Source organism: Atractosteus spatula, chromosome 7 (genome assembly GCF_055471065.1).
Source record: "Atractosteus spatula isolate fAtrSpa1 chromosome 7, fAtrSpa1.hap1, whole genome shotgun sequence".
NCBI classification, from domain to species: Eukaryota; Metazoa; Chordata; class Actinopteri; order Semionotiformes; family Lepisosteidae; genus Atractosteus; species Atractosteus spatula.
In genome coordinates, this window is record NC_142712.1 from 26,643,823 (window position 1) to 26,665,837 (window position 22,015).

The 22,015-nt window shown below is 34.1% G+C and overlaps 1 protein-coding gene across 4 annotated transcripts in view; it reads right to left on the reverse strand.

Moving 5' to 3' along the window:
• The window catches only part of tmprss15 (transmembrane serine protease 15), a 255,332-nt gene extending 233,676 nt beyond the window's left edge, over positions 1 to 21,656 (reverse strand). For 2 of the 4 annotated variants that reach the window (XM_088922408.1, XM_088922409.1), the window contains exons 1-3: positions 21,458 to 21,656; positions 11,961 to 12,100; positions 6,779 to 6,846 (exon numbers count right to left, since the gene is read on the reverse strand). In XM_088922408.1, coding sequence (XP_088778534.1) covers positions 6,779 to 6,846; positions 11,961 to 12,100; positions 21,458 to 21,584 — 335 coding nt within the window. In that variant the 5' untranslated portion in view covers positions 21,585 to 21,656. Of the gene's footprint in view, positions 1 to 6,152; positions 6,262 to 6,778; positions 6,848 to 11,960; positions 12,101 to 21,457 lie in introns of those variants that run through there. The other 2 variants (XM_088922411.1, XM_088922410.1) reach the window with 2 other exon arrangements.
• Between the last annotated feature and the right edge of the window lie 359 nt (positions 21,657 to 22,015).

The following is a 22,015-nucleotide window of genomic DNA, read 5'->3' on the forward strand; positions in this document are numbered from 1 at the left end:
TAAACGATATTAATTTTGGAACATAAACATACAGTATATGGCTGGTCTTGGTACTTTAAAGAAAAAAAATACACACCAGTATTCCATTTCTCCCTAAACATTTTAAGCTTCGAAGTCTTTAACTAACGTGATACCGGAGTCAACAAGCATACTTTTAGAATTTGATTAATAGGGAATAGAATATGGAATCGCGTATCTAAAGAATTTAATAACGGTATGATTATATTCGTGTACTGCGACAGGGCTGTGTAGGGCTGTTTCGCCTCCCTGTTCATGTGAGTTGTCTTGTAGCCTACTGGTCTACGTGCCTGGTTAACAACTCGCAGGTTGTGTGTTCAAATCCAGCTGGTGCTGGACTTTTCTTTTAACAAACATTTCTTCGAAAAAATAGAATAGCGATATTATGGACAATCAATTGACTTTTATATTTCAAAATATCCCAACATGATCGATTCTAAGTCATTTTTGATAACAATGAATAGTCACCTTCTTCCCTTCTGACAACGGTCCCTGCTTCTGCTTCCTGCTTCTATTGTGTGTGTGTGTGCAACAGAGTAAATTTTTATAGAGAAATGGAGGCTGGACAGTATGCGTTACAATATAAACATTTATATTGATTTAAATCGTGTTCTGATTTAAATCGCAAACGTGTGTTTAATTATATGTGTTTTTTAATCATGTAATCAGGCTAATGCAACATAAATTGATACAGTATCTTTGTCTTCTAAGTATCTTAATAAACTTTCAGCATAGCTTTCTACCTGTTAAGATTTATATTTCTTGGGATTTTGGGATCAAACATGGAAGGATTAGATTGTAATCGTTTTTATTTGTCAAATACGTGATTGTATTTCTGAATGTTTTGTGACACCTACAGTAGTTCGCTGCTTTAAATACATCGAATTAAGAAAGTTATGTGTAGCACTTTAGATCTTTTTTCTGAACCAGGGAAAATCTGATCATGTTTCTCTATAACAATAATAAAAAACTTTATTTTACATATCACCTTTAAAAGTGGTAGTACCTTTTTTAGTACTATATTTTTGTATTATATTCCCTATTAATCAAACTCTAAGAGTATGTATCGGCTTGTCAGTCAGGTCTTTTTTCTCTATTTGAATTGTCGTTTACACCTCGCACGACTTTAAAAGCTAGCAAGACAGGTTTCGATTCACATTAGCTGGCGAGCCCTGTTAACAAAAAAACGAATAATAATGTAACATGCCACTGTTTGTTCATGAACAAAGTTATACTGAGATTTCCTTAGATACGCGATTAAAAAATAAACGTTTCATATGTTGCTGTTGTGAATGCCTGTGAAGTGTATCTTATTAAGCTCTAAATTGCATTTTGAGCGGTTTTTGACTTTTTTTAACTTGCATTTTGGGCGCGGACAGCACATACAAGGGTTAATGAACTGCGCCAAGAAATTTAAAATAGTATTCTTTAGGTGCGAGGGTAGGAGTGGACCGCAGCAGGCATAATCAGCAAACCAGGATAGTTTTGTGGTGTTTGTTTAGATTAAACGTTCCTAAAACGTATAACGTAACAAAATTAAAGACGATTAAAATCTGTAATCTTTCCACTTGTACTGTGAGTCATCGGAAAGTTTCTGCTTTGTGTAAGGATGGTATCAAAAAGCAATCTTAAGTGGTGAGAAAGCTGTGCTCAATGTATTTAAGGGACTTAAAAGTAAAAGGAGATGCTTCATATTGCTTGACTAATTTTAAAAACTAAGTTATAAATGCAGACGCTCCCTCGGTGCCGCGCCGGGTGTAACTATCAAAATATACATTCCCAACACTAATTGTACCCATTTGTCATGCAAATAAAACACCTTGAATTGAATTGAATTGAGGGAGAGATGGGGGGAGGGGGAGAGAGACAGCCAGGACTCAAGGCAAATAAGATACACTCCACAGGCATTCACAACAGCAACATATGGAACGTTTGCACGTACAGTTGAGTTATTACTTGGTTTTCAAAGTGCAATGAAATACAATATTGCTGTTGTTGCTGTTCTTGTTGTCTTTATCCTGTAAAGCGTTTTGAGAAGCCACCTTTAAAGGCGATATATACTGTAAAAGCGCTGATTCTTATGGAATGTGTTCCGCCGGGGATTCAAATTTTTATTTATTTATTTTTTAATCGCGTATCTAAGGAAATCTTGGTATAACTTTGTTCATGAACAAACAGTGGCATGTTACATTATTATTAGTTTTTTTGTTAACAAGGCTCACCAGCTAATGTGAATCGAAACCTGTCTTGCTAGCTTTTAAAGTCGTGCGAGGTGTAAACGACAATTCAAATAGAGAAAAAAGACCTGATTGACAAGATTAAATTAATGCAGATCAATAAATCAAGGGACAAAACAACTATTGTTGGTGTGTGTGTCTCTCTCTGCTGGATGTCCCTCTCAGTCTCTGCTGAATGAATAAAAGAATTTTATTGAAAACGCGTTTGCGATTGTCTGGTATTTACTTTGGTCCCTTTTAACTGTTTTTCGATCTACTGTATTGCTTTGAGATGCCACTTTTAAAGGCGATATGTAAAATAAAGTTTTTTATTATTGTTATAGAGAAACATGATCAGATTTTCCCTGGTTCAGAAAAAAGATCTAAGGTGCTACACATAACTTTCTTAATTCGATGTATTTAAAGCAGTGAACTACTGTAGGTGTCAAATAACATTCAGAAATACAATCACATATTTGACAAATAAAAACGATTACAATCTAATCCTTCCACATTTGATCCCAAAATCCCAAGAAATATAAATCTTAACGGGTAGAAAGCTATGCTGAAAGTTTATTAAGATACTTAGAAGACAAAGATACTGTATCAATTTATGTTGCATTAGCCTGATTACATGATTAAAAAACACATATAATTAAACACGCGTTTGCGATTTAAATCAGAACACGATTTAAATCAATATAAATGTTTATATTGTAACGCATACTGTCCAGCCTCCATTTCTCTATAAAAATTTACTCTGTTGCACACACACACACAATAGAAGCAGGAAGCAGAAGCAGGGACCGTTGTCAGAAGGGAAGAAGGTGACTATTCATTGTTATCAAAAATGACTTAGAATCGATCATGTTGGGATATTTTGAAATATAAAAGTCAATTGATTGTCCATAATATCGCTATTCTATTTTTTCGAAGAAATGTTTGTTAAAAGAAAAGTCCAGCACCAGCTGGATTTGAACACACAACCTGCAAGTTGTTAGCCAGGCACGTAGACCAGTAGGCTACAGGACAATTCACATGAACAGGGAGGCGAAACAGCCCTACACAGCTCTGTCGCAGTACACGAATATAATCATATCGTTATTAAAATCTTTAGATACGCGATTCCATATTATATTAGCAGAGAAGCTTAAAACTACCACTTTTTCACACGCTATTTCACATGCTAGTTAAATACTTCGATGCTTAAAATCGTTAGGGAGAAATGGAATACCGGTGTGTATTTTTCCTTTAAAGTACCGATTCCTGGAATCTGACTGGCTGACACCCTTCTGAAGTGGTTCCATAAAATCTGGTATACGGAAAAGAAAGCGTTGATAAATACAAGTGTCTTTTAATACACTCTTTGCTGTGCTCTTGAGGATCCTTGTGATATTTTGAGCTCTAGTTGAATGATAAGTGTCGCATTTTAAATCATTTTCGTAGTTAGAAATTATGAAACGCCCTGTTAAAAGCAAGGAAGTTTTTATGCCCATTGAAGTAAAACAAAATGCCTGACAAAGTATGGCTTGGACAGATTCCAAGTGCTTGTACAAATGTGCTAAAGAAATTATACTTTGAGTATACAGCTTGTCCAAAGTCATCCATTATTAATACTATTAGTAATATCTTCGGTAAAGGCTTTGATGCATAAATATTTCTGATAAAGGTAGGTTGTGTACTTTTGTCCAACTGAGCAATCTTGCTTTCATAAAATATACCAACATTTTAATGACTAATGATTAACATGCTGTAATACACAGTTCAAAATTAAAGGCTCAAATGCTGTACATGAGAGGTTAAGCTCCCCCTGGCGGTTTTACAAGGTGACGCCGGATAGTTTCCGGCAGAGCGTCAAATGACGCGCGATTAACCACGTGACACTGCGTGACACCGCGACACGCCCACCGGGGTATGCCGCGAAACACGCCCACCGGGGTATCCCGCATCTGTAGACCACCACGCCACTTGATGAGTGGTGAAACAGCCCTACACATACAGTATCAACAGACATTGTACAGCATATACTATTCTTGTGTTGCCGTATATGAATATAATTATATCGTTATTAATTTCTTTAGATACGCAATTCCATATTATATTCCCTATTAATCAAATTCTAAAAGTATGCTTGTTTACTCCGGTATCGAGCGTATTCACAGAAAAGCTTAGAACTACCACTTTTTATACATGTTATTTCACGTTAGTTAAAGACTTCGATGCTTAAAATGTTTAGGGAGAAATGGAATACTGGTGTGTATTTTTTCTTTAAAGTACCGAGACCAGCCATATACAGTTTACATACTGTAATATTGTATGTTTATGTTCCAAAATTAATATTGTTTATGGCCTTCACACGCATTATGCTCCCATTCTTTTTATACTCAGCTACTAAGATTTCCCTTCAGTGGTAAAATTCCATATAAATATTCAATACTAAAACAGGCACAGTAAAGACATTTAAATCTTTCTACAACCGACCAACGCACCACGAGTGCCCCTGTCGGTCAACCAATCACGTACCGCGGTATGACGCGTTATGAAGCAGCCAAATGCCCGCGGTACGTGTTTGTGCTGCGCACTTTGAATGGCTACATCTGTATGGTTTGGTTTCACTTTGTGGCATCAAACAACTGGAGATTGTTGGTTTAAAACACCAAAAGATCAGGGTTCAATTCCAGTCAATGTCCAAGTTGTACTTATAACATTTATTTTACATTGTTACATTACATAACATTTTTTTGCAGTGTAATAGAAAATGAAACACATTTAGTTTTTAAATAACGTCAATCAAGCAGGGTGACTCAGTGGTAGAGTTCTCAATGTACCTTGCCAGTTGCCTGGGTTCAATTCCCAGCCAAAGTTAAAGTTGTGTGTTTAACAAAATTGTGATAATTAAGACTTTTTCTCTATTGTAATTTTTATTAATTTTATATATCACTGTGTTAAATATTAAAATAATATTAATATAAATAGCAATAATATGGATGGACCTATATAAAACTTGAAACATATAAACAGCCTGCCACTCCCAAAATGTCATTGAAGGTGTTTTTATCATGTAAATCGACCCACAGGCACGTTATTCTAATGACCTACTGGCTGAACTGTAGGCCAGGTATTTAATGGAAGTTATTAACTATCCAGAGTCTGTTACTAATGATCAAGAAAAAGGGGTAACTACGTGAAAAAGAAAAATGAAAAATAAATATACTGTATATATAAAATATTAGAGCTTTTAGTTATAAAACAAATATCAGGATATTTTTTAATGAATTATAGAAATCATTACATAGTGTTTCATGCAAATGTGCTAATCTTTCTTTCAATTATGCTACCTACACCCCCTTGGAAATAGACCAAAAAATAGTTCACCTGAATATGAATAAACACTGTAATGTTTACAGTGAGAACACATTGTAATGTATTTGTTATGTATTAAATTATCAGTTTATATACAGTTAGTTATATTCATTACACAATTAATGTTAAAATAAAGTGTTTTATCATTTATAAGCTACTCTGAGTTAGTTTGTTACTACAGGCTGTTTTTTTCCCTCATGGTACCAGGACACAGAGCTAACAGTCTTGGTTGAAGATTAAGTTAAAGCATGTTTATGTTGTTACAGTGAAAAGCACAGCTCACATATTTTTGTCCTAGCATGAACCTCGATAGTTTATGTTAATGTGGAAGCTCACAGTACAAAAAACTCATTTATTGATTTGTGAAGCACAAACCGAAAGAGTAATAATTAAAGTACAGTACCTCCAGATCCCTCTGTTTCTGTTAATTTATTGAATCATTTGTAGCTAATCCCGTTCTTCAAGTTTAACTAAACAATTAAACATTGTATTAAATATGCAAATGTGTATTCATGCTCGTTAGGTATGATGATGGTCAGATAAAGTATAACTCACACTACAGCATGACCTGTTTTGAATTTCATCTGTAGCACATCTCCTTAAAATTGCTGCTCCACCTCTTCCAAGCAAACTGCAAACTGATCAAATGCTATATGAACTTGTCCTTCAGAGAAGAGAGTAAAAATATCAATTGCAGCCCATACCCCTCTAATTGCAAGGAGACAAAGCAACTGTGCTGTCCATGTGTCAAACTCATTCGTCACTCTAAACAACAGCAAGTGACCAAGATAAAGACTTTGATGCAGAAAATGTTTATGAAGAAGGTGGAATACTGTTATCCACTTTTTTTATTTTATTTTTAGCAACCACTACCAGCTATATACAGAATGTATCATATATTTATTTTTCTAGACTCATACAGTTTATGACATTCAGAGACTTTATACTTCCTTTATTTTTTCCTTTATCCCTTATGATTAGTGAAGAGATGCATTAATGAGTTAATACACATTGAATTCTGATTGTAAAATAAGATGTACTGTATGTGGCAGTTTTACAGAGTAGTGCAGTCAGATTATTTGAAAAAGAAATTACACTCAATGCTATTAAATACACATTGTGTTCAAATTTACAGGTTGAACATGGGTTTGAAAATAATGTAGAAATATGTATTTGTTTACCTGAAATCCAAGATTTCACAGCCCTTATATTCATTTTTCAGAGAACTCTGTGCATATACAGAAGAAATCTGAAATAAAAAAGACATTGAATTTTGTTTATGTTGAGTTCCATATTCCATAAGATATGTTAGAAAAATCATATTTTTAAACAATTAAAAATCATATTTTTTATGAAATACAGATACTGTATCCTCGTGTCTTTACAACTGGAGTCTCCCTAAATGGCCTTTAAAGCTTAGTTTTATCTAAACAGCTGCGAATGTTTAGTGAACTTACAGTATTTTTTTTATCTGAATGGTATGAGGTACTCATCCACAGCTCACACCCATACAGACAGCTCCAGTAGAAAAATGAAGTCAATCCTGAAAGGTGTGTTTGTAGCAAATGTGCCGTTCAGTCATTTAATCAAATTCTACAACAGTTCTGTCATTAAAGTTCACCTTGGTAAACTGTGATAAATGTGGAGTAAAATATTGCAAAACATAGTAAAACACAGGGAGTTATGGTAGACAAATACAAACTGTCAGACATCATTGCAAAGTAAAAATAACGTTAATGTACAGACGCAGCCATTCAAAATGCATGGTAAAACCCCATACCAAGCAGTATCTACAGTTTAGCGTGATATACAGATGCAGCCATTCAAAACAAGCGGGCGATACAACATTATAATGCGGTGCGCTTGTCGCGGTATAACTCAAGTTACTGTATTAATACCGTATATTCTCACGTAATACCGCATAGTACCGCAAGTAAAATAATAGTATCCGGAATTTCCACAAGGTGGAGCTAATAAAAATCAACCTCTAATGTTTGAGCTGTCGCCATCAAAGTCTTTACCGAAGATATTACTAATTGTATTAATAATGAATTACCTTGGACAAGCTGTAAACTTAAAGTATTGTCCTGGTCCACATTCTTTGTAACCGTCTTTGTAAATGAAAAGATTTTATTTTTTCATTGACCGTCTTTGTAAAAGTAACACCACAGTATTTCGTTGATCTAATCACGCATTTGTTTCCAATCATCAAAGTACAGTAATTTTTGAGAATCTCCGATTCACCATGCCTTTCACATGCTCATAAAAGATATTGATTTAGGAACATAAACATATTACTGTATGCAAACTATACTGTATACAGTATGTATATGTATATTTAATGTCTTTACTGTGCACATTTTAGTATTGAATATTTATATGGAATTTTACCACTAAAGGGAAATTTTAGTAGCTGAGCACAAAAAGAATAGGAGCATAACGTGTGTGAAGGCCATAAACGATATTAATTTTGGAACATAAACATACAGTATTATGTAAACTGTAAATAGCTTGTCTCTGTACTTTAAAGAAAAAATACACACCAGTATTTCATTTCTCCCTAAACATTTTAAGCATCAAAGTCTTTAACTAACATATGAAATAACATGTGTATAAAAAGTGGTAGTTTTAAGCTTTTCTGCGAATATGCTCGATACCGGAGTAAACAAGCATACTTTTAGAATTTTATTAATAGGGAATATAATATGGAATCACGTATCTAAAGAAATTAATAATGATACAATTATATTCATGTACTGCAACACAAACTTGATACTGTATGTGTAGGGCTGTTTCACCACTCATCATGTGACTGTGCAAGTGGTGTGATGGTCTAAGTGTCTGACTTTTAAGTAAGAGGTTGGCTGTTCAAATCCAGCTAGTACCCCAAAATTTTCTTTTAACAAACATTTCTTCGAAAAAATAAAATAGCAAAATTATGGACAATTAATTGACTTTTTATATTTCTAAATATCACAACATGTTCGAATCTAAGTCATTTTTAATAACAACGAATAGTCAACATCTTTCCCTCTGACAACGGTTCCTGCTTCTGCTTCCTGCTTCTATCGTGTGGGGATCCCTTTAGATCTCCCTTCAGATTTAAAAGGTTATTAATATCTTCGGGGTCGCATCTTCCCAGTTTAGCTGATCTTTTGCTGCCTACGCATGCTTACACAGCTCCCTGGGTAAACGATCATACTTGACTGAGAAAGCTTTAGAGAACTTAACACTTTTATTATCAACAAATTGTAAATATGACGTTTACAATATTCAATATTAAGTAATATTAATAATGAAATAAAAACGTGAATGATACAGAGCCTGCAACCTACAGATTTAAAGATCGCTATTTGTGAAACATTTCACAGCTTTTATTTAAACAATATCTAGTACCTGGTTGCATTTTTAGAAACCTCAGTTTGAATAAAGCAGATCCCAGGTGCAAGTGACTTCATAACGCAAGAAGGCATTATGCTATATTTTTTATGCATCAGTTGAAGCCTTCTGACTATCAAAAAACCAGGGTTCACTTTTTTCTGTCTTTCCCTACTCTCTCTCACCCGCTGTGATTCAGACACAGAATGGTTAAAAATGGGAACAGGTGAGGCAGGCAGAGGGAAGGGGGAGGGTTGAAACTGTTACCTGTCCTGGATGAAGCGGTTAGAAAATAGGTGGATTTACATTTGTAAAAAACATTCAAATTTTAATGCAATATGGAAGATATAATTACTAATAAATAACCTTGGACTGTCTGTAAAGTGAAGATTTATAGAGGAGACCCGTTGTGTCTTTTGTTTCCAGCTTGGAATTGACTTTTACCTACAGTACTATTATATTCCATTGCAGCTACTTTATATAACGTACTTCTCACAAAGGCAAGGACTGTCAACACACCACTGTGTAATGTTATGTAAGATAGACAGTTCTGGGGGATGGGAAGGAATTTTCAGTAGCATGCACAGTTGTCATTGTTGATGTTTAACATAAGGTTACCAGCAATTAAATGTCCTGTTTTTTCTTAACACTTGTTTTTCCATACTGTATTTTTATAACTTGAACAAAGATGTGCCACATGCAAACAGCGTGAGGTTGTATAGTTTTAAAGCCACTACAGTATAGCTTGTGGGAAATACATTTATTTTTACTGCATCAAAGCTTAACTCGTTCAGAGCACCTGACATTACAAAGTCCGAGTTAAAAGGAACATATCAAAATATTTCCAAATAATCATAAGTAAACGAGTTGAGGGATTCGATAATAATAAATTATAACAATTATCATGCAATCCAACTGAAAGAAGGACACTTAAATCAACACGAAAAGACATTATATATATATAAATCAGTCAAAAACACCTTTTATGCATGAATAACAGGTGGTTTTTCTACCGCGAGATCATTTTAAAGTCTTTGTGTAAGTTATAAGTTCTTTTTACTTCTTAATTAAACATTTTAAACACTAATTTTGTAAACACAACACGCATTCCATACAGAAATAAAATGTTTTCTACAGGTGTTAAGCAGATCAGCAGTTTGCTGACAAATAGCGCAGTGTCCACTAACAGTTTCTTCTGTTTCTTCAGTTAGCTTCTATTTTTAAAAAAACATTTAGAAAAGTTTAATCTATACAAATACCACAGACTATTCTCGATTGTTTTTTTCTGACTGTCACACTTAGTTCAATACTTTATTTACATCTAAATAAGAAAGTCAGGTGTTAGCATAAACTATTAGTAATCAAAAATATTAAAATTAATATTAATTGCACTTCTTCCACATCTTGTAAAAACATTAATTTACAAGAATTTGTTCAAATATACGTTGAATCTGACTATAAGAAAATAAGTAAAATACAAACTTATAAAGTAAAAGAATGAAGGTAAAATATAATTTGAAATTAAGACAGGATACACTTTTCTGTGTCTCTTCCTACTCTCTCTCACCCGCTTTGATTCAGAAACAGACTGATTAAAAATGGGAGGGATTGTTTCGTGCCAGCCAGCACATTATCATCTAGCACCAGAGGGAAGGGAAAAAAGTTGGTAGTGCTTGTGTCATTTTTTTCAGTCTCCATCACTCTGCCCAGTGATATAACTTTTATATAAACAAGATCTAGTACCTGGTGCATTTAAAAAAAAAAAAACGTATTTTGAATTAATCGAATCCTAGGTGTGAGGTCATAAACCCAGAATTATGTACTATCCCTACGTCTGCGAAACATCTGATCATCTACTGTAAAGTTTTCAGTGCTGTGTTAATGTATATTCCAATCGCAATGGGGGCAGGGTTTGTAGGGAAATGTTTAGGCTGCAATTGAGTTGGGGCTCTATTCTTCACACCTGAAACATTGTTTTCTCTGAAAGCATTTTCTTCCCTCTTTAGCTGATCTTTTGCTGCCTACAAATGCTTACACAGCTCCCTACGTGAATTCTCAGTATTGACTGAGAAAGCTTTAGATGACTTTACAACCATTTTTATTTTCAACAAATTGTAAATATGGCGTTTACATTGGCATTTATATTAATTTTTCACTTAAGCGTATGGAGGGGTGTCAGCTTTCAAGGGGAGCTCCCAACTATCCAGCCATTGCAAAGGGTTCAACTGTAGCAGCCACAAATAAATAAAAAATGTTTTTTTTTTCTCCTGATGGTAACTGTAACAAATTGTAATGTTACACATCCTTGTGAAACAATCATGATGTTCTCATCCAATCAAAGGTTTGATGTTTTTTTTTTATTTTGAAATCGTGATCTTGACATTCAGGTGTGAAGTGGTGGTAATCATTAAACATTAAAAAGGTGGTAGGTTGTGTACTTTTGTCCAACTTAGCAATCTTCCTTTTATAAAATCTACCACATTTTTAATGTTTAATGATTAATATTCTGTAATACACAGTTTAAAATTATTAAACGTCTATAGAGTATACAACTTAAGTTCTTAATTGGAAAAAGATTGTCCCACAGCAGTGACCGTTATTTGAAACTGGGCATTTTCTGGTGACAGCTCAAATGCTGTACATGAGACATTAAGCTTTATTAGCTCAACCTGACAGTTTTACAAGGTGCTTCCAGATACTATTATCATATTTCAATTACACTGCGGTATAATGCGGTATATAGAGTCATGCCCACTGCATTTTAACGCAGTGTACCTTTTGCATTTTGAATGGCGGGATCTCTATAAACATGTAAACTGCTGAGAAAATGTACTCGTTATCAATGTTTCAGAAAGAAAAAAGGCACTTTTCCATGATTTAGAGTCATATATCCATATATGCTTTTAAAAAGAGATGCCTCTTTAGTAGTAGTATGTAGTACAGTACAGTAGTACAGTAGTTATGTGGTATTGAAGTCAATCTTACCATATGTTCAATATCAAAAGCAAGTGTTTTGAATTCCACAGCAGATTTATTTTGAAGGTTGTCACTGAAAGAAGCTCCATTTGTAATTGTAAATCTTCCACCCAAAACTACTTCAGTTGTATTAGGTTGGATTTGAACCACTGTAAACAAAACAAAATGCTTCATTAATGACTTGTTTAAAGCAATTCCCTGGTAGATCACACTTAGGGGTGAGCAGAGGGCTATAATCCAGTGAACCTCTTTAGAATACATAGTAAAGTGCAAACCGGAGAACACAAGTGGAACAGCATTTAAAATGCAAAAGCAGGCATAACTATACACAAAACTATACACAAAACATTTTGAGAGTTTAGGACAAGCTAGCCAGTCTTGTTTTTGAAGGCAATAGCTCTTTTATTCTAATAAGCATATGAATGAGATCCTGAGATTTGTTCAGATAAATGGGAATTATCTGAGCATTTCCTTTAATTTCCTTTTAAAATGTCCTAAATAAAATGTTTTATATTTTTAGAACACATTCTTTTTATAAACCTATCACTAGTAAAAGAAAGTATGTAAAATTATATTCTACATCATGATTGAGATGCATTAGTGAAAGCTGGTAAATAATTCAGAACTAAATCAGTCCCCCATCTATGTTTTTTCCACTGACGTACAATCAGTGAAAAAGTAACAGTTTTAAAATTAAATTTAAAACATTTCATTTACATTATCAGGAACACCAGATTTGTAGGGATGTACCCAAGATTTATTCCATCTAAAATTGTCTGCAACAATCCTGTAGAGTAAAACTGGACCTTTGAATTAATTAAATTTCCCCTGTTTTAAACTTGTGATCATTGACTTTTTGTATCCTAAAAGACAAATAAACAGACAACAGCCAGAAGTGTAAGAAAATTATCCAATATGAAAACATAACTTCCATAAATCTCAAAAAGTGTATATGGTGAGTAAATTTAAGAAAAAAAGAGCAAAAACAAAAAAAATGAGAACAATTAGAGCAGAGCAATAGATAAATAAACCAATTTATGACTTGAAGAAGGGACCAGAAGTATATTTATGGGCCCAAGATTCCAATGATCAAGTGTTTTACTTATTCTTCATATTCCCAATCTTCTCCTTTCTTGTTAGGACTTCTATGTGTGCTGATACCTGTTTTTACAAATTATTTTCATAAATAGTTTCTTTAAAATCAGAAAATATAAATATTTTCATAAATAGAAAATCTTTAAAATCAGAAACAGCCAAATAACAGGGTATACAAAATATTGTGTTAATTCCCAATGAAGAGTTGTGATGACAATTGGGTACATACTGTATCAAAAGTGGCACAGAGCAATCAGAGAAGATTCAAGAGGCCAGAAGAATTATCTTCTTCTGTAAAGATATTAAAGTCTACCAACAGTTAAAAGTTGAAGATTTTTGTACCACAGCTCCTTCTGGGACTTCCAGAATCAGATATGAAGCAGCCTTGGAAATCTGCTAAATGTTTTGCATTTTATTTTACATTATAAAATATCTTAATTGTTTCACAAAGCATCGCACATGCAAGTGATCTCCAATATCCTCCTAATACAACCAATAAATTAATTTTCTTAGCAATGAAACTATTTTCTAATAAACCATTAAATTAAAAAGATAGCACTGACTATAAATGTACACCCATGTACCGCACAAGTCAATATCAGCAATTTTTAATCAAATCACAACACCATGGTCTTTATATCAAAAGAAACATGACAACCTCAGCTTCAAAACAGTACATTTCTGACCCAGATACAACAATAAAATCAAACCATTTATCTGGTAATACAGTTAGAAATACTCCAAAAGTCCATTGAAAATGTATCAATTTTCCTGCAAAATATTGTTGTAAAAGCAAAAAATTTCCCAAAATACATAAAACCAATGTCCTTACCATATAATTAAAATCCAACTTTACTCAAAACGTAAATTCAAACATATGATGAAAGAAATCCAAACACAAACTGGGAATTGAAAATGACTGACAATAAATATCCTTAGGATATTTTCAAATTGACTGCCTATGAAAAAGCTGACCTAATAAGTAGAAATACTGTAGCTGTCATTCAATGAATCCTGACTACTTAGAAGAAAACTATTCCAGGTTACTTCCAAAAGTTATGCAGAATATTAAATATATGTTTGAGTCTGTGTCAAATTTTTATCCAACAAAGTAGGTAGTGGACATATCAGAGTAGACCTATAAAGAGAAATTGACATCCTAGGTATGCTACAACTTTAAATATTGACTATTTAAATCGTATTTTAAAGTATTTGTACGTAGAATAAACCTTTGTTTGAGTGGCAAAAGGTTAACCCATTAGTGTTTTCCTGTGATTATAGTTTTTTTCTTTTTCCTAGTTACATACAGTATACAGAATTATTACTGTGTATAACTAGAAAAATAAAACATTTTATGTTAAATTTTGATTTCAAAATATATATTTTACATATGGCTTTCAAACCATATCATATTTAAAACCAAATAGGCATTTTAAGAACAAGATGTTAGTTGTGACTTCAATGAATGATTTACAGTACTACTGTATACAGTTGTATACTCTAAGTTGCATTGGTGTCGATACTATACAAGTCAGTCGCCAAAAAAATGCCCCAAAAATATGACAAAATGTCTTTCATGTATAATATGCTGGTTTTAGTGTGTTTCACAGTAATTACACTTTCATTCAGAGTTATTATTCGTTTTAATTCATTTAGTTTAATTTTGAAACACATCCATTTAGTTTAGCTTCCTCTGTAACATTATACATCTATAACATATAACATATAACAATTTTAATTATTTTTCATATATATATATATTGTATACAGTATGATGTTTCTTTATCATGGAATTGAAAAGGCAGCTCTTGGAGTTTCTAGCTCCTGTAGCTCATCCAAGCTGATTGACAGGTGGTTCAGTGGTACCACCACATAGAAAATTGTTTTTTGATTCCGGTCAATGTGAAGGTTGTATTTCTCCTTAAAAATATACAACCTTTTTATTTTGCAGATAGCTTATGATGAAATGCATGTGGATTAGTACAAAATAAATGCTAAACTAAACTAAATGTTTGACATATAGTATTTCATTGAAAATGTCAATATTACAATTGTTAGGAATGGTGAATAGCAATTGTGTTTGTATGCAAATACTTTTGGAAAGTAATACATATTTAGTTTTTATGACTAAAATAAAATTTACTCCACTTTATGTTAGAAACACTCCACATTAAGCATTCATTGTACCACCTGGCAGTTTTATAAAGTAGCGCAGTCCTGCATCAGATTACTTGAAAAAAATAAATACAGATGCAGCCATTCAAAACAAGCGGGGTACGCCGCGGTAAAATGCAGTGGACGTGTCATATCGTATAATACCGCAGTAAGATAATAGTATCTGGAATCACCGCCAGGTGGAGCTAATAAAGCTTAACCTCTCCTTTACAGCATTTGAGCTGTCACCAGAAGACACCTGATTTCGAATACTGATCAATGCTGAGGGACAATCTTTATTCAAATAAGAATTTAAGTTGTATACTCTTTAGACTTTTAAATTTAAACTGTGTGTCACAGCATGTTAATCATCAGTCATTAAAAAGTTGGCATATTTTATGAAAGCAAGATTGCTCAGTTTGACAAAAGTACACAACCTACCACCTTTATCATAAATATTTTAATTATGCAGAAATATTTTATGTATGAAAGCCTTTACCGAAGATATTACTAATAGTATTAATAATGAATGACCTTGGACAAGCTGTAAACTCAAAGTATTACCCTGATCCACATTCTTTGTAACCATCTTTGTAAACGAAAATACTTTATTTTTTCATTGACAAAAAGTAACAACATTTCGTTGATCCGATCACGCATTCATTTCCAATCATACAAAGTAAGTCTTGAGAATCTCCAATTCACCATGCCTTTCACATGCTCATAAAAGATATTAATTTAGGAACATAAACATATTACTGTATGTAAACTGTACTGTATATGGCTGGTCTTGGTAGTTTAAATAAAAAATACACACCAGTATTCCATTTCTCTCTAAACATCTGAAGCATTAAAGTCTTACATGTGGTTATTTCAGAAACGTTGTTACGTGCTCCTTCTAACCATATTATTGTATGTTTATATACTTTGTGAAAAGTGATCGTTTTAACCTTTTCTGCGAATCTGCTTGTTATCGGAGTAAACAAAAGCATACTTTTAGAATTTGATTAATAGGAAATATAATATGGATTCACGTATCTAAATAAATTAATTTGTCACATGACTTGCCTTGGTGGCGTGACAGCTTAAGTGACTGACTTATAACCCTGAGGTTGGGTGTTCAAATCCAGCTGTCACCATGAGTTTTCTTTTAACAAATAAACATTTCTTTGAAAAACTAAAATAGCAAATATTATTGGCATTATATTGACATTGTTTATATTTCTAAATAGTACAACATGTTCGTCCTGTATGTACACAGTGGCACCGCAGGGTGTAGGGCGCAAATCCACATGTGCCCGAAAGCCCTACATCTCTCTCTCTCCCTCCCTCTATTCTGTAATACACAGTTTAAGATTATTAAACGTCTATAGAGTATACAACTTAAATTTTTATTTGAATAAAGATTGTCCCTCAGCAGTGATCGGGATTCAAAACTGGGTCTTTTCTGGTGACAGCTCAAATGTTGTACATGAGAGGTTAAGCTTTATTAGCTCCACCTGGCAGTTTTACAAGGTGATTCCGGATACTATTAACATAAGCCAACTTGCATAAGGTATGATGCGGTATGAAGCGAAAAGACACACTTGACGTGTTTAGATGCGACACACCCACCACGTTGTACCGCAGCATACACCACTCATTTTGAATGGCTGCATCTGTAGGTCCTGGAAGCTTGGTGATAAGCCTTGAGGGTACGATCGTGTTGAATGCTGAGCTGTAATCAACAAACAACATTCTCACATACGTTCTTTTCTTATCTAGGTGTGAAAGGGTAGGTGTTGCTGAGTTTCGCTTTGTAGTCTGTGATGTTTCTGTTCCACATATTCCGAGTGTCTCGATCATCGTGATAGTGTGATTCCAGTTTTACCCTGTATTTATATTTGGCTTTTTTGATGGCTTTTCTGAGATCGGATCTGGATTTTCTGTACGTGTCCTTGTCTCCAGAGTTGAAGGCGGATGTTCTAGCTCTGAGTTTAGCTCCCTCGGGGGAGGGCTTTATAGCCAACCCAGAAGGGAGTGTAAACATTGTCGAATGTCTTTGTTTCGCAAGTGTTTTCATGTCTGCTTAGGTGTTCGTGTAGTTCCTCCAGAGCTCTTGTGGTGTTTGCCTGTGTTGGAATATACATGGCTGTGAGGACCACCAATGTAAATTCCCTTTGTAGATAGAATGGGTGACATTTTGTTATCAGGTGTTCAAGATGTGGAGAGCATGACGATGAAATAGTCTCCACAGCTGTACACCAGGAGTTATTAACCATGATGCAAACCCCTCCGCCCCTGATCCCCGAGTCCATTGTCTTGTCCTGACGGTGAACAGACAAACCTTTTAGAGTATGTTTTATACTCTTAATTTATATGGGAAGTTCAAATGGCAACAGACATCATCAATACATCAAAAGAATATCCATGACTAATCAGAAATGTTTCCAAAAGAGTCTTATTGTCACCCTCAAGTGTTCTTTTTGTCCTAAGGGAGCTACTTTTATCACATGATGTGGGAGTGAATGTGGGAGTGTATGATCTGGTTGTATTTTGGAAGTAGGTCTCCAGCTTTTTCTACTATTTTGATTTTAGATTGTTTTTTACACTAAGTTTCTGTATGTTAGGTCAGGTCCAGTATCCTGTTCCTTATCCTACTGGTTGCTCTGGGTGATTCTCTGTTTGCATAGACTTCTATGCCATAATAAATCTTTGTTCAACCAGTGGTTTAATAACAATTGTACATTGTGTTCTCTAATATTTATTGTGTTCTCTAATATTTTTTCTAAGTTGAATCTTAGAGTGATTTGGTCAGCTGGCATTAAAGCTATTAAAAAGATGGCAGCACAGTTTGTTCCATTTTATGGTGTCTGGAAGTTCTCTTCTTTATTAATATCATATATATATATTGTAGCGCCCTGCCCCGGACACAGGCTTCCTGGGAGCCCAAGCACTTGATCTTTGACTGTTCAAAAATTGATGTCTCAGTTCTCCTCTTCCCTCCTCTATACAGATGCAGCTATTCAAAGTGAGCGGCACAAACACGTACCGCATGCATTTGGCTATGTCATAACACGTCATCACGTGTATAATGTGTCATACCGCGGTACGTGATTGGTTGACTGACAGGGGCACTCGTGGTGCGTTGGTCGGTCGTGGAAAGATTTAAATGTCTTTACTGTGCCCGTTTTAGTATTGAACATTTATATGGAATTTTACCACTGAAGGGAAATTTCAGAAGCTGAGCATAAAAAGAATAGGAGCATAATGCATGTGAAGGCCATAAATTATATTAATTTTGGAACATAAACATACAGTATTACAGTATGTAAACTGTATATGGCTGGTCTCAGTACTTTAAAGAAAAAATACACACCAGTATTCCATTTCTCCCTAAACATTTTAAGCATCAAAGTCTTTAACTAACATGTGAAATAAGGTGTATAAAAAGTGGTAGTTTTAAGCTTTTCTGTGAATCAGCTCGATACCGGAGTAAACAAGCATACCTTTAGAATTTGATTAATAGGGAATATAAGATGGAATCATGTGACCATGCAAGTGGCGCTATGGTCTAAGTGCCTGACTTCTAAGCGAGAGGTCGGCTGTTCAAATCCAGCTAGTGCCACAAATTTTCTTTTAACAAACATTTCTTTGAAAAAGTAAAATAGCAATATTATGGACAATTAATTGACTTTTATATTTCTAAATATCACAACATATTCGAATCTAAGTCATTTTTTCATAACAACGAATAGTCACCATCTTTCCCACTGTTCCTGCTTCTGCTTCTGCTTCCTGCTTCTATCGTGTGGGGATCCCTTTAGATCTCCCTTCAGATTTAAAAGGTTATTAATAATATCTTCGGGGTCGCATCTTCCCAGTTTAGCTGATCTTTTACTGCCTACGCATGCTTACACAGCTCCCTGGGTAAACTATCACACTTGACTGAGAAAGCTTTAGAGAACTTAACATTTTTATTATCAACAAATTGTAAATATGACAATTTTTACAATATAAACATTTACTGTCAAACTTTAAATCAACAATTGATTTAAAGACGATCTGTCAAAATGCAATGAAATACAATATTGTTGTTTTTATCCTGTAAAGCGCTTTGAGAAGCCACCTTTAAAGGCGCTATATAAAGGCGCTGATTCTTATGGAATGTGTTTTCTTTCTTTTTTTTTTCAGCATGGACTAAACCTATTACTTGATTCTTATGGAAGCCCGGTTCCGCCAGGGATGAAAAAAAAACACACACTCTCGTGTTTCAAGCACCACGTCTCTTCCTGTTAAAAAGAGGAAACACTTTACACTTTAACTCTTCAGTTCACAGCGAAATTCCACCAGAGCCACTCACTAATAGTTTATGCCAACACCTAACTTTCTTAACACACGGTGCCCCCCCGGGGTTCCAGTTAGATTACACATCAATGAAAACCCAGAGGTTTAAAAAAGAATCTGGCTCTGGTGGAATTTCGCTGTGAAATGAAGAGTTAAAGTGTAAAGTGTTTCCTCTTTTTAACAGGAAGAGACATGGTGCTTGAAACACAAGAGTGTGTGTTTTTTTTTCATCCCTGGCGGAACCGGGCTTCCATAAGAATCAAGTAATAGGTTTATTCCATGCTGAAAAAAAGAAGAAAGAAAACACATTCCATAAGAATCAGCGCCTTTATATAGCACCTTTAAAGGTGGTTTCTCAAAGCGCTTTACAGGGTAAAAACAACAATAACAACAACAACAATATTGTATTTCATTGCACTTTGACAGATCGTCTTTAAATCAACTGTTGATTTAAAGTTTGACAGTAAATGTTTATATTGTAAATATTGTCATATTTACAATTTGTAGATAATAAAAATGTTAAGTTCTCTAAAGCTTTCTCAGTCAAGTGTGATAGTTTACCCAGGGAGCTGTGTAAGCATGCGTAGGCAGCAAAAGATCAGCTAAACTGGGAAGATGTGACCCCGATATTATTAATATCCTTTTAAATCTGAAGGGATATCTAAAGGGATCCCCACAGTATATAAGCAGGAAGCAGAAGCAGAAGCAGGAACCGTTGTCAGTGGGAAAAATGGTGACTATTCGTTGTTATGAAAAAATGACTTAGATTCGAATATGTTGTGATATTTAGAAATATAAAAAGTCAATTAATTGTCCATAATATTGCTATGTTCCTAAATCAATATCTTTTATGAGCATGTGAAAGGCATGGTGAATCTGAGATTCTCAAAAATTACTGTACTTTGCATGATTGGAAACAAATGCGTGATTGGATCAACGAAATGCTGTTGTGTTACTTTTACAAAGACGGTCAATGAAAAAATAAAATCTTTTCGTTTACAAAGACGGTTACAAACAATGTCGACCAGGACAATACTTTGAGTTTACAGCTTGTCCAAGGTCATTCATTATTAATTCTATTAGTAATATCTTCTGTAAAGACTTTGATGGCGACAGCTCAGACATGAGAGGTTGAACTTTATTAGCTTCACCTTGCGGAAATTCAGGATACTATTTTACTTGCGGTAATACCATGCGGTATTATGAGAGAATATACGGCATTATGCGGTAACTTGAGTTATACCGCGACAAGCGCACCACATTATAATGCGGTTTCGCCCGCTTGTTTTGAATGGTTGCATCTGTATGTGAGATTCAAAGGAGCACATTTTTTTTTAAAAACAAAGCATTTTAAACATAAGGACATTGGTACTTGAAATACAGGCATAAGCTTGCATGTGTTATGCCTGCACTAATTTTGAGATTATCATGGTGTTATATAAAAGATATAAAAAAATTATTCAAAAGCTTTGTGGAACGTGTCCCAGACTGCTACTATTTAATGGGGAGTGTTGGGATTAGCTGTAGCTTGAGAGAAGGGAAAGTTTGCTACTTCAGCAGAGATGACACATTGAGTGGAGGGGTAGCGAGGAGGAGATGAAAGAAAATTGAACTCTGATGTTTATTGATTTCATTCTTTCTCAAAAAGAAAAAAATTCCCCCAAAAGACTAAAAAGTTAATAAATGTGTATATTCACACACCTATGCAGTCATGGCATCTACTGTAATGAAGTAAAATCACACATTTCTAAAAGATTACTTTAATAACTTACTGTGTTAAACATCTTTTAAAATATTTTAAAACATATATTTTATTATTACAGAAACATTAATATGATATATGCATATTGTATATATAGTATATTATATAGTACATAAACTATGTATGGATATTTCAGAATAACTCACAGAATAGAAAAGTCTTTGCTTACCATCTATGTGCAGTGCCAGCCATGACAATACTATCAAACCCAAAGAGATGAGCAGGGAAACCGACAAAAGTAAGGAGAGGATAATTTCACAAGAAGAGAAGTTGCACCTGTTCATTCTTCTTTGCATTTTTAGTGTAATCCAGACAGATTTTAAACTAATCAACAGTTACTCTGCAAAGAAGAAAAATGTCAAGTTCTGTTTCTGTAAGCCAGGTCAGTACTAAATACAGTATCGAACAAAAGCTGCTGACACTCTTCTCATAATTGTTAAAAAAACATGATAACCTTTTGGAATAAAAGGACTCTGTTACTTATTAATAAACTTCAAGGACACCTTGTAGAAACGATGGCTGTAAATCTTAACACATATGAACCCTGTTATGTTTATTAACAACATCACCAGTGTGTGATAATGTTGGGTGATGGGAGTAAGTCATAGTGTAGGTTAAAAAAAGGATATAGACTTTGACAAACATAGTTGGAAAGTGTAAAAAATTAATGACACTTAAGAATTAAGAAGAATTGTAGCAACTCATTCGGTCTGATATTTTACAGTGT